Raw genomic sequence first — 12896 nt, 5'->3', positions numbered from 1 at the left:
TGTTGTTATCAGACCACATTTTTGGAATAGTGGTAGAGTGACTATACCTAGTATATGACCGAACATAGCTATGATACCACTTATTGGTTTAGGTGAGATATAGAAATAATAGTTGCACATAGGAGAAAATTGTCTTAGATGAAGACATCATATATTTGATTGATCAGTAGTTGGAAGAGTACTTTCGTGGGTTGAAGGGCCTAGATTTTCGTATATAGTAGAGCATCATTCAGTACCACACACATTACATTTAACCTCATAAATCCTATTTATAGAACTATTTTCACCACCTTAAAATTGTAATGAAGCTTCTAGACAATACATCTTATATATCATAATGTAATTTATCTAGAACTCTCTAGACAAAAGCTAAATATTATGCACTGCCACATTCTTATAGAGCCCTGTAGAAAGTTGTGGCACATTTCAACACTTCTCCTAGACACAATTTTCTAAAACTCTCTTAGAATTCTTTGCAACAATTACTCATCCTCTCCTCCTACATTGATGCTCAAATGACACTCTTGAACTCCAAATTAAAACTTCTACATTCTTCTATATTTGAAGTGACGAGTTTCCTTATCTGCATTGTTAAGGCTTCTAATAAGGGCTCTTGTTAGCTCTTGAGTTATGTGCAAGTGTCCTTCTTAGTGTTGTTAGAGATTTCTGACAGGAACTCCATATTGCATCTCTAATATTCTTTTTGGACTTGTACTCAAGGAGAGCCTGAGAGTTGTATGTCTTCTATTTTAGTCATTGCATGGGCTTATGTTCCTTATATAAGCTTGAGTCTCAAAGACACATATTTAAAGAACTTAGACAAATATATATGATAGTTGGGTTGAGTTTCTTATGACTCTAGAAAACTTTAGAAGAAATTTAGTACCGATAGAAGGTTTATTTAGAGTAGTAGGCGTTGTTATCGGACCACATTTTTGGAATAGTGGTAGAGTGCTATGCCCGGTATATGACCAAACATAACTATGATACCACTTATTGGTTTTAGTGAGATATAGAAATAATAGCTGCACATAGGAGAAAATTGTCTTAGATGAAGACATTATATATTTGATTGATCAGTAGTTGGAAGAGTACTTTCATGGGTTGAAGGATCAAGATTTTTGTATATAGTAGAGCACCATTCACTACCATACACATTAAATTTAACCTTATAAGTCTTATTTATAGGACTATTTTCACCTATAAAGCACGGATTCGTCAAACACCATCACGTGTCGGTGTCCGACACGTATCCGGGATACGCTCGGATTCACGAAGGATACGTATCCATAGAGTATCCAAAAATTAAAAAAATAAAATAAAATAAAATAAATAAATATTAAGACACGTATCCGATTCATTTTCAATAAAATATAGGATATATGGATTCTTTTTCAGTAAAGTATAGGATATATAGATTCGTTTCCAATAAAACATGATAAGATAGATTCGTTTCCAATAAAATAGGATAAGATAGATTCGTTTGCAAAAAAACAAGATAAGGTAAATTCGTTTTCATTAAAGTAGGATAAGATATATTTGTTATGGTGGGCAATGATTTTAGTATATATTCGTTTTCATTAAAATAGGATAAGATAGATTTGTTATGGAGGGCAATGATTTTAAATTTCCATTATATTTTTTACTTTGGATATTTTGATTTACACTTATATTATATCATATTTTATGTGTTTTTATTATTTTATACGCGTATCCATGAACGTATCATATCTCCTGTATTTTGGAAAAAATGCGTGTCGACGTATCGGATACGTATCGTATCCAACACACGTATCAGTATTCGTACTTCATAGATTTTCACCACCCGAATAGTCTAACGAAACTTCTAGACAATTCATGTTATATATATCATAATGTAATTTATCTAGAACTTTCTAGAGAGAAGCTAAATATAATGCATTACCATATTCTTATAGAACCTCTAGAAGGTTGTGGCACATTCAACACATGCTACCTTATTTTCAAAACTTTACTAAGAAGCCATTTCAATAAATACAGCACAAATCAATGTCAAGAAAGAGTAAGAAAGTGATAGGAGACAACATAACTTTCTTTTCTAATATATCAACAACTATATACCTTCGTTCTGTGATTCAGAATTAAATATTCATGTAACATATTCATATCCTTAATGACTGACACTATTGTATAATACCCCAATTTAAAGGGAAGATAGTGGCTCTATCTTTCCAAATTTGTGCTGTACAACTTTTCTGTAACACTTACAAACAGTAATTAATAACTAAATATAATCACTTATACTTCGACAGGAACTTCTGTCATTTCCTCCTTCTCAGACACTCTTGGAGCAGATCTGATCACCTTAATGCGAAATGAAGCCTGCAAATAATTTGAATGCTCAGATAATATAAGTAGTGCATCATTCAAAGTAAAGTTGCAGATTTTCAGAGAAGACATTATAATTGATATAAGTCAGGATGGATTAACAGAATCATTGTTTCAGATAAACAATAAAGGAAACGTCGTTTACACTTATTTTTACCAACAGTGTGTCCAGTTGACAGCCAAAGAGTAATTCTTTTTCGGTAGAGAGACTACGGGAATGGGTTTGATCTCGACCAACAAGAGAGTATCCCATCTTAAATGCCAAGGATTAGCCAACATACCATATGAGAAAATATGTAATATTCTCAGTGAGCACAACATACATAGACAAATGCCCATTAAGCGCAACTAATCAAAAATATTAGAATAGATTAAAACAATTGTGATAAGAATCTTAATGACGTGGATGAAGTTGCTTGATTGTGCCTAACAAGCACAGTGCCTATACAAGGTATATTCATATTTACTGGGCACCTAGAAATATCAATTTATCCCTATATATATGCCCGAGTTATCGCCAATCACCCCTTCGAAGATAAGACGTCCCTCACTCTCTACCTCCTTACACAGTTCTTTGTTTTGCAGATAACCTACCCCTCTTCAACATGTCAAGGAGGTAGCAATACTAAGCTAGTATTTATCCAAAGAAGTTTCAACCACTCGTCATCTTGGTACCGACCAAAGAATGAACCTTCCAAGAATCATTAATAGGAAAACAAAATTGATTAAACTAGTCAAATTACGTAAGTAAGAGTGAGAGTCATGTTAGTGTATTTGCAGTCACATAAACGGACTCCTAGTGTCCAATCGCCAGACCTAATTGTTTCTGCATTCACAAAGTCACGCTGTTTTCACTTTTCAGTACTTATAACCCTGAATGAACCGTAATTCAAAACTTATAAAGTCTAACTCTTCATAGTAATATTTCTCTTTAAAAGAAATGAAAGAGAAGACTGAAAATCTTATGGTACCAAAGAATGGAATAAGGATGAGATGGTGGATCAATCGAGAAAAGGTTCATAAGATGTAAAATTTGGACTAAAAGATTGACTCTTTCTCATTTGTTGATCAGGTGGTATGTCATTCACAAAATATAAGTTCCAGAAGATGCAAATGTCCAATATGAATATTGCATCTACTTTTTAGGAATGGGTTATCACCTTATCAGAGCCAAACTCAATAACATCAGTTGGGTGGACCTGAGCAGGATAATTTGGAGGTACCCGATATTTCCTTCCTTCAATGCTGAAAACACAACGAGAAAGACACTAATAATTTTTTCAAAAATTTAAAACTTAGTCAAATAAAGTAGCTTCCATTTGTTTTGCTTACTCAATGATCGAAGTGCCATGTTGACTTCGCAAATCAGTCAAGAAGAAGGCACGATCCTTATAGGTAATTCGAGCATGTCTTGGAGAAACCTAAAAAGAAAAATAAGTGGTGTTGAAGATCATTAAGTGTGGAAACATGTTTAGTTCAGGGCAGATCATGATGAATTGGTTACCTGGGGTGAAGGTATTGTTATTGAATATCCAAGAAAATCATCTTGATGTGCACTCCTGCAATTGAAAAAAAACTCAGAAAATGGGCTGAAAGTGAAAATTGTATCATTTTTAATGATTGAGAATGGAACAGTGTGCACTAATCAGTGACTACAAAGTAAAAACCTCGTCCATGTTTCAAATGGTATATTCAAAATTTGTAAGGTACATTAAGATTGACTAAAAATTTAATACTTGCAAATTATAAATGCTTTCCCTAGACTTTCTTCTGAACTCCTGAGTCTATTGCATAATAGGAGCAACTGTAGGCTTACCCGATTATGCAGGGTTTCATCTCATCTCGGCTTAAACTTATAGGTTTTGAATGACCTGTTTCTTCTCCATGTGGTAATAAAATCCATCTATAATTCAAACAAGAAGGATGAACATAACAGTAATGTGATCTACATATTTAGTAAGAAATTTGTTAACAATGATGCTCATGCATATTGGTCAGATACATACTCTCCACTAATAGCACGCTCAAGTGCATCATCATCTTCAAACCATCTGCGCAATTGGTCGTTTGCCTGAAAAAATAATTCAAATGCCTTTAAGCATCCAGATCATATCGAAAATAATATATATGACCATACATAGTATCAGATACAATTTCTTCTCAGCAACAAAGTACAAAAATAAATGCATTCGAACAACATACTTTGTCAGAGAGTCTGCAACTTAGTGGCCTGCCTTCAAGTTTGGAACTGCAAAAGTAGCACAAAATTTTCATGTTGTAAGTAATGAAAATGCACAAGTTATGTAAATTATTTGTCTTATCGGCATGAAGAAAAACCTGGGTTGTGTTTTCAATATCATCATTTTTCAAGTTATCTGTTGGCTCAGATTTATTACATTCATGTTCAATGAGAGGACGGGAGTTCGAAAACCTCCAGGCATATCAATTTCAACAATTAATTGATGAAAGTCTTTAAGCAAAGCAAAGTAGGCTCTCATCATTACCTATTGCCACCTAAGACCCAATTTAACATAGAAGGCATGAACATGTCAACGAAAAACCTTCCTCCAACTCTTCCAGGATGTGGTATCCGAAACTTGGTCAAAAACTGCTGAGGAAGAAAAGCAATCACGAACTTGTGGAAGACACTTGAAATGAACTTCACTACACTCTTCAACATTTATTTGTAAAAGTTCAGTTCCTACCTCCAAAGGGCCAAGACCATCACCTAGATATGCCTTGTATGTGGAAGCCATCAGAGCTGCCATTCTAGCCATTCCATGAATTATGGCAACTCGTAGTCTTCTTTCTCTCTCGTAGCTGGAATCATTAATGGGAAAGGGGGAAAAGGACAAGCACCATTAGTCACTGAAGCGATTTATTATCAAATGATCCAATTCATAAATGATACAAGAAAATCAAGTCAGAAAAATTGTTATTTCAGTAATAATTTGCATATTAGAAGAGCAAATGGAATATGTTACCTCCTAAGGGAAGAGTCAATGTCAATGGGAGACCCTGATTTTATACTTTGCTCCCATGCATTGTCCACCTCCAATGCTAGTTGATAACTGTCCTGTAATGATAAAATAAGCAGTTATAAAGGATTTTTACATCATTTTTACCCATACCCTCTGATAAAAGGTCAGATAGTTCGACTTAATAAATTTCCATCTCCTCTACAAGTAGAATTTTTTTTTAATTTTATGCGTTTTTTCAGTGAGCTTTGTGTATGGTGAACAATATGGAATTAAAGTTGTTTACTACAAACAGCCATGTCAAGAAAAGAAAATTGCATAAAGTCAAGCAAGGAGAAAAAGATAAGTCCAAAATATTGAAATCCATAAAACTAGGGATAGCGAATATTTTATTAGGTATGAGTAGGGCTGGAAATGAACCGAACAAAGTCGAAGCAGAGCTCAGCTCGGTTCAGCTCGATAAGGACTTGCTCAGCTCGGTTCAACTCGAGTTCGATACAAGTTATTTTTTAGTTCGAATTCGACTCGGTTAAAGTTCATGAACTGTTTGGTTCAACTTAAATTGGTTCATTTAGACAACTCAAATAATCATTCAATTTAAAAAAATATTGGAATAACAATAAACTTATGCATGGGTCATGGGTCATGGAATAATAACAATAGATATTTAGACAACTCAAATATAAACTTGTTTATATATACAATAATAACAATAAACATAAAAAAATAGTTTATATATATATATATATATATATATACGAGTCGAACTCTATCCAACTCTAGTTCAGCTCGTTTATTTAACGAGCTCAATTTTGAGCTCAAGTTCGGCTCATTTGGTTCATGAAGCAAGTTTGTCTAGCTAAATAACGAGTCGAACTTCGAACGAATATCGAGATGGTTCAGTTCATTGTCAACCGTAAGTATGAGTAACTAAGAAACTGATGAAACTAATCTAAGAATAATGACAAATTCATATTTCATTGAGAATAGATAAATATAAAAAAAAGAAATATATACCTCAATAGCCATGCAACCTCCCTGGCCCATATTTGGCTGCATGGCATGGACAGAATCACCGAGCAAAGTCACACGACCCTTTCCCCAGTTCAATGTTGGTATCCTGTCATAGATGTCTCGTCGCAGAATTTCCTTTTCGTCTGTAGCCAGTATCAGATCTATTGCATTGTCACACCAGCCCTCAAATATCCTAAGCAGCCTTTCCTTTTTTCCTGCCATGCAGAAAGAATTAAGACATTAAATACGATACTTTAAAAAAAAGTCTCATAGAAAGGAAGAATATTGAAAAATTAAGATAAATTTCTAATATTTTTTCAAGGTCGTGCAATTTGTATATTTCTTATGCTACTATTATTGTAATAGAACCTAGTCAGTCTGATTAGCATTCTTCATCTCAGTGCCAACTTGATAGAAATTTACAATCCATTCTATTGTGTCAAGAGAGATGCACTGAGTAGTCAGTAACAAAGAAATAGAATGGAATCGAGTTGCATTTGATGCATCTTTAACAAAATGCAAGTATAAGAATGTACCCAAAAAATACAATAATTAGATAATCTTGAACAAAGAGTGTTAAGTATGCGTCTGTGACACACTGAATAGATGATGCTGAGAGCGGCTTTCTGTGTTCCCCCTCTCAATATTTAACAGTTAGATATGTAGTCATGTAGATATGAATACCATTTATGGACCTTCATAATAACACCGCTTATGTTTCATTATTTGTAGCAACTAGTGCCAACACAGCTTATAATCAGTAATCCTCAGCATACAGATTACTTTGCTCTAATGTCAAACACAATAACCAACTGGTCATTACCATAATAGTTAAAATTTGTTTCTTTTATTGCAAACGTCCAAAGTCATTGTCACTTATCTAGAAGACAGGATAAAAAAATTATAAAGTATGTCTATTAATAGATAAGAACATATATAGAAGTTCACATATGCAGAGTTTGTACTTCAAATAGAAATCAAGATTTTGAACACATTGCAATGCATACCATTGGGGATATCAACACCACCAGGAGCTTCTTTGTGAAATGCATACCATTGCATCTTTCCAGAACCAACATCTGAAGATACAAAGTATTGTTTGTGTCCCAAGAATACTCGGTACCTTCCATCATAGAATTTCAAGTAAGCTTCAACATGATATGATATAATATAAGTAGGTTCAACAAAAATATAATACAGGTCAATGAAAACAGGTAAATAAGGCTATAATACATGTCTATTGGACGACATACCCAACAGATTCAATGTCAGCAGGCACAAAATCTGCTATACCAGTATAACAAGTGTACCCAGAGTAAACAGCTTCTTTCGGACCAAATAACTGATTTCTCACCTATTTAAAAAAGAATAAAGTAAGATTATGTAAAGTTATATTAAAATGCAGAATTTATGATTATATAGACTAATTAAGAACAGAATGACTGAAAGCGTTTCATTTCACAATGGAAGAACAAGGCTAAAACACTAAACTCATTACGCTATGTATGATATTTACGTTTATATGGGAAAAAGAATTTTCTGGAGAACAGGATCAGAATGAAAGACAAATTAATTGGACCTTGGAGCGTATACCATCTGCTCCAACCAAAAGATCTCCTTCGTATTTCTGACCATTGTCAAGCTCTACGGTTACCTGAAATTGAAGAATGTCGAATGAGAAAAGTAATAAATGTCAATATCGAGATATTTAATCAAGCCAGTCTTCCAATTCATACTCAAAAAGAAAGAAATTCAAGTATCCGGAAATACATATGATAATTGGTAGCAATATGAGGAGCATTTTCAATGTAAAAGCTTCCTCTAATTACCTTGTTTCCATCGTCCACAAAATTTACAACATTACTGCCATTCATGATGACATCTTCCCCAACTGCACCAGCAAGGATCTCTTGTAAAGCCATTCGACTAATAACTCTTGTGACTGGAAGCCCACGTTCAACTGCAGGAGTGAATGTATCAAACTTGACATACCTGATAACCAGTTATATATCAATTCATGGCACTGAATGCTAAAATTTCATAGAGAAAAATACAGAAGACATCTTCATTCCAGCTTAAATATTAAGGAAGCCATATTCTTGTTTGAGAAAGAAATGCCATTTTCCACTAACAGAACTCCCCTTTGCAAAAACACTAGAAGTAATTTTATGTTTACTGCTATAGTATCCTATTGAGCCCTTGTGCATCCCAACTTGACAAAGGATATCCTCATTGAGGTTAACTTACAAAGTCACCCAGTGCTGCTCATATGTAGTCACAATTGCGTTAAACCCAACAGTCTCTCGATTCTCAAACAGTATCAGTTGCTCAAATTATTTGTGGTAAATAAAACAGAAAATATATGTTAACTCAGATTCTTACAATGTTTTTATATAGCTGAACTTAGTCAGTACCCTGGATCAAGACTTGAAGATTTGCAATCAAACTCATTAAAATAGAGGATGATAATAGAACTTTAACTAGGACTACTGGCACAACATTGTAAAACATCAGAATTTGCACTGCACTCACCCCCTGCACAAGCCAAGTATTCCTCTGTTGCAGTTAGATTTAAAAGTTTTGGTTTTACCATAAGTTTCTAACTGAACAAGAAGTTTCTATGAAGCCGGTGGAATCATGGGACACACTATTCGTAGTTACCACTTACCAGGAATATGACACGAGTATGTGGTTCACCACTTTTTACATTATTATTACTAGATTACCTTTAAGGTAAACTCGATACGTTGTAGTCAGAATGGTGAATGATGCATAGTCTGAAAGCTGAATGAGCAAACCTAGTAACTACCACCATCTGTCCTTAAGATGCTAAAAATTAATACAATTTCAATGAGATGCTACTTAGTTAAAACTAAACAATTTACTTTTTTGGGTCTAGTACCCCATGTACCCATAATTGATAAAAACCTCAAATCAGCTGTTTTTTTTCTCCACCAACATATATTAAACAAAGAACAACAAGAAAAGAAAGACACTTAAATTAATTCACATAAATTATTAACTGTTCAACTTACCATGAACCAGAAACCCCATCAACTAGTCCATTGATTCTATCACCTGTGATGCAACCAACTCTCATAACTTCATCAGCAACATCTGAATCTATAGCTTCCAAAGCAGCCAATGCATTACTTTGAATCTGAATTGGACCCCTATACTGTCCCTCACCCCTTATAGCACTCAAGTCCCTCTCAAACACCACCACTTCAAACCCTTTTTTCCTAGCAGCCAAAGCAAAAACCAAGCCACCAATCCCACCACCTGCCACAAGTATCTTAAGCTTCTTCTTCTGAGGGGTAATTCCATTCCCACCATTTTCAGCCTCAGATTTCTTTGAAGGTGGTGCCTCAGTCACGGCAGCAGCTTTTACATGCAGCATCACTTTCTTTTTCTGCTTCCTTGTTCTGGTTCCGAGGTGATAGCCGTAGCTAACAAAAGGTGAAATATCTAGTGAAAGCTCTTTATTCATTGGAACTGAGAAGTGGGTTCTTGAGAAAGAAGTTGTTGAGGTATTAAGAGAATTGTAACACAAGGTTGAAGCCATGGTTGCAGAAGAAGAAAGCTTTGGAACCAACTCAAGTGTGTGTTGTGTTGTGTTACGTGTCTTCAGTGGCTCTCAGTTTCCAAACTCAAAGGCCAATAACTGGTATGCAATAATTTAAATGAAGATAAAGATCGTTAGAGGTTGAGTTTTTTCGACAATAATAATATCTGATATAGAAAAAACAAGGGGCAACTAAATCTGTGGTTTGAAGTTGTAGACCACATATCAGAACCGAGAAAAGAAATATCAGTAGTCATCGTCTCTTTCTATCGTTTTTACACAATAAATAACTTTTGTTTACATGTATTATTTATCATTTTTAGGATTTAATAGGTGTATATTGACAGTATATCATTAATCATTTATATGTTAATTATAATTGATTAAAGTAACAACAAAAGCAATATAAATTAATAGTAAATGATATACTAATAGTATAAAAAAAATTTACAATGATGTGCATAAATTTTAAACTTTTATTTTTATTATCTTATTAGTCATAATAAAGATGAGGGAAAAAGTATATAGTACTATCAGTGCTAGTAACACAAATAAATATAATGTCAAATAATTTATTGGTTGTATATAAATTTTTATTTTAATAGTATATTGATATTATAGTATTGGACTCTATAAATATTAAACACATTAATAATGAAGATAGGGAGATCTCGGTGGATGCTGGGTGTGGGTGAGTGTGACAGACATTTTCTTACCTTAATTTGTGGTGTGCTATAATTCACACATTTCCTTACCTTAATTTGTGGAGTGCTATGATTCACAAATTTTCCTAACTTAATGTGTGGTATATTATAATTACTACAGTCGACATATGTTTTTATATGTTATAACCTTCTCCACGTCTGGATGATGTGATGCCGGGATAAAATCCACGGCCAGATCAAAATGTCAACTTTGATTGGCCTATGCTATTTGCCTATATGGATAACGACGTCAATCCATTGATTTGTTTCTTCACTTTAGGATAAAGAAATTTATACTTTCCATTTTGATTTTGTTTTTTGGTGGTATAAACACCCAATTTTAAGGGTGGGTAAAACTTTTTACCCATTTAAAAAAATATTTAAGTAACATTTTTTTATGTAAAAGCGGTTACCATTTAAACTAGTAGAATTGAATCATACTATAAAATATAGTTTGGTTTCATGATTTTGGTTTGATAATTTTTTGAAGGAACTATTTATGTTTGGTTTGGTTCATGATTTTAAAATTTTATGAATTGTTGGAACATAACCAAACCGCATATTAAATAAATAGATACTAGAGAATAATATAGTATTGTTGTTTGAATTTTTCAACCAATTTTGTGGCTTAACTTATCAATTTTGTATCAATTGTAATGTTATATATGTTACTAATTGCTGAATTGTTATATATATGTGCTACTTTCCCAATCTTGATGATTTGGAACATATCTTATAAATTTCATGGTAGTGAATTTGAAACTAACATACCATAAATTGTTATACATATATTGCAATATATGTTACTAATTGTGGATTGTAATGTTGTATATGTTACTAAATTGTCATGTATGTTACTAATCGTGAATTATGTAGTTATATATGTTATTAATGTGAATAAGATTTTACTCCTGACTTTGACATGGTTTTGATGAATACACCAATATCACCAAAAATAAGAAAAAGGAGGAAGACGTTGAAGACATAGAAGACAAAGCTTTTAAGATTAGGTTTTATATAGTCTTATAAGACAAGTACATCCAAATCTAAAAGTCTTTTATATATGATTAGTCATAATGTTCAAGTGAAAATCTTTTTGAAATCATATTGAAACTTAGAGTCAAATGAACTAAATTTTCAAAAAGCTAAGTAATGAGTTACTTTACATGAGTAACATGTTACTAGACGTGAGTAACATGTTACTTGAACGGAGAAACAGGTTACTAGGTCTGAGTAACAGGTTACCGAAACTAAGCGACAAGTTATCCATCAATTTTAACTTAGAGTAACCGATTACTCAACGGAGTAAGTAATTACTCAATGGAGTAACTGATTACTCAAAGGAGTAACTGATTACTCAAAGGAGTATCTGATTACTTGGTTGGATAAAATGTTTGGGTAATCGATTACCCAGTAAAGTAATCGGTTACTGAGAGTTGTTACACTAGATTTTTAAATCCAAACCTAACAACATTAATCCAAAAGGAATGAGATTCATTCCAAATGTCTTCTACCTTCACTTTGGGATATGATGGCTGGTTGGAAGCCGATTTAAAGACATTAAGACACCCTAATTCGTTCAAAACTTTCACACAATCATTGACACAACTTTTATATCATCTTTCATACAATTTGTTCATGCAACTTTAAGATTAAACTTTCAAAATTTTTTGAAGTTGTTGTCAAATGTTTTTCTAAGTTTTTATACAGTAAAAACACTTGAGCATTGTGTATTATTCATAAGTGGAAGACCATAAGGATTGCATGTTTACAATTCTTATACCATCTAAGCAACCATTGCTTAGTGGTATTCTTCATACGTTGTAAAGTTACTTTAAACTTTTCACCATAGGGTGTGTTCGAAAACGGAAAAGTGAAACTTATAAGAAATGGTTTTCTAAGTGGTGAGATTATGGTGAGTGTGTATTGCACTCAGAATCTCATGGTGAGATTTGTAATTATAACTCATCAATTCAGTAAAATCTCTTGCTTGACAAGAGGATTGGGAAGAACCTTCAAGTGGACAAAAATGTGAACCAATATAAAAATTGATGTATCTCTTTCTCTTCTCTACTTTTTACTTTTACATTTTCTGCAACATATTCCGCTGCACTATATTTTTAAATGTCAAAGTGACAAAAAATCTTCAATTGTGCAGAAAACTAATTCACCCTCTTTGTTTGTCATCTTATACTTACAATTGACACTAGAGCTTATGTTGGGTAAGATACTCTCTAGATCCTACAATCTAAGATGGCCTATAAATCT

General features: G+C 33.2%; 1 protein-coding gene and 1 long non-coding RNA gene across 2 annotated transcripts; both read right to left on the bottom strand.

Moving 5' to 3' along the window:
• On the bottom strand, positions 2051–10067 carry LOC109348163 (zeaxanthin epoxidase, chloroplastic-like). The gene is made up of 16 exons (XM_019588426.1): positions 9395–10067; positions 8189–8351; positions 7939–8013; positions 7613–7713; positions 7367–7482; positions 6363–6574; positions 5352–5443; positions 5073–5187; positions 4872–4975; positions 4570–4615; positions 4374–4438; positions 4184–4270; positions 3872–3926; positions 3700–3788; positions 3528–3612; positions 2051–2361 (listed from the first exon to the last, which is right to left on the bottom strand). The coding sequence occupies exons 1-16, from the start codon at positions 9922–9924 to the stop codon at positions 2278–2280; spliced, it is 2019 nt and encodes a 672-aa protein (XP_019443971.1). The 5' UTR covers positions 9925–10067; the 3' UTR covers positions 2051–2277.
• On the bottom strand, positions 2950–3520 carry LOC109348169. The gene is made up of 2 exons (XR_002107705.1): positions 3233–3520; positions 2950–3160 (listed from the first exon to the last, which is right to left on the bottom strand). It is a non-coding gene; the product is annotated as an uncharacterized LOC109348169 (long non-coding RNA).

The sequence above is a fragment of the Lupinus angustifolius genome, chromosome LG01, assembly GCF_001865875.1.
Source record: "Lupinus angustifolius cultivar Tanjil chromosome LG01, LupAngTanjil_v1.0, whole genome shotgun sequence".
Classification (NCBI taxonomy): Eukaryota; Viridiplantae; Streptophyta; class Magnoliopsida; order Fabales; family Fabaceae; genus Lupinus; species Lupinus angustifolius.
This window is presented reverse-complemented; position numbering and strand designations above follow the sequence as displayed.

What these genes read in the sequence shown, in the direction of transcription:
- LOC109348163 (XM_019588426.1), bottom strand. Translation starts at nt 9,924, where the DNA reads ATGGCTTCAACCTTGTGTTACAATTCTCTTAATACCTCAACAACTTCT. An exon ending in TGGTGTTGATATCCCCAATG is followed by an intron (nt 6,575 to 7,366) that starts GTATGCATTGCA and finishes TCTGCATGGCAG; the next exon opens with GAAAAAAGGAAAGGCTGCTT. An exon ending in ATGGTCTTGGCCCTTTGGAG is followed by an intron (nt 4,976 to 5,072) that starts GTAGGAACTGAA and finishes CTTCCTCAGCAG; the next exon opens with TTTTTGACCAAGTTTCGGAT.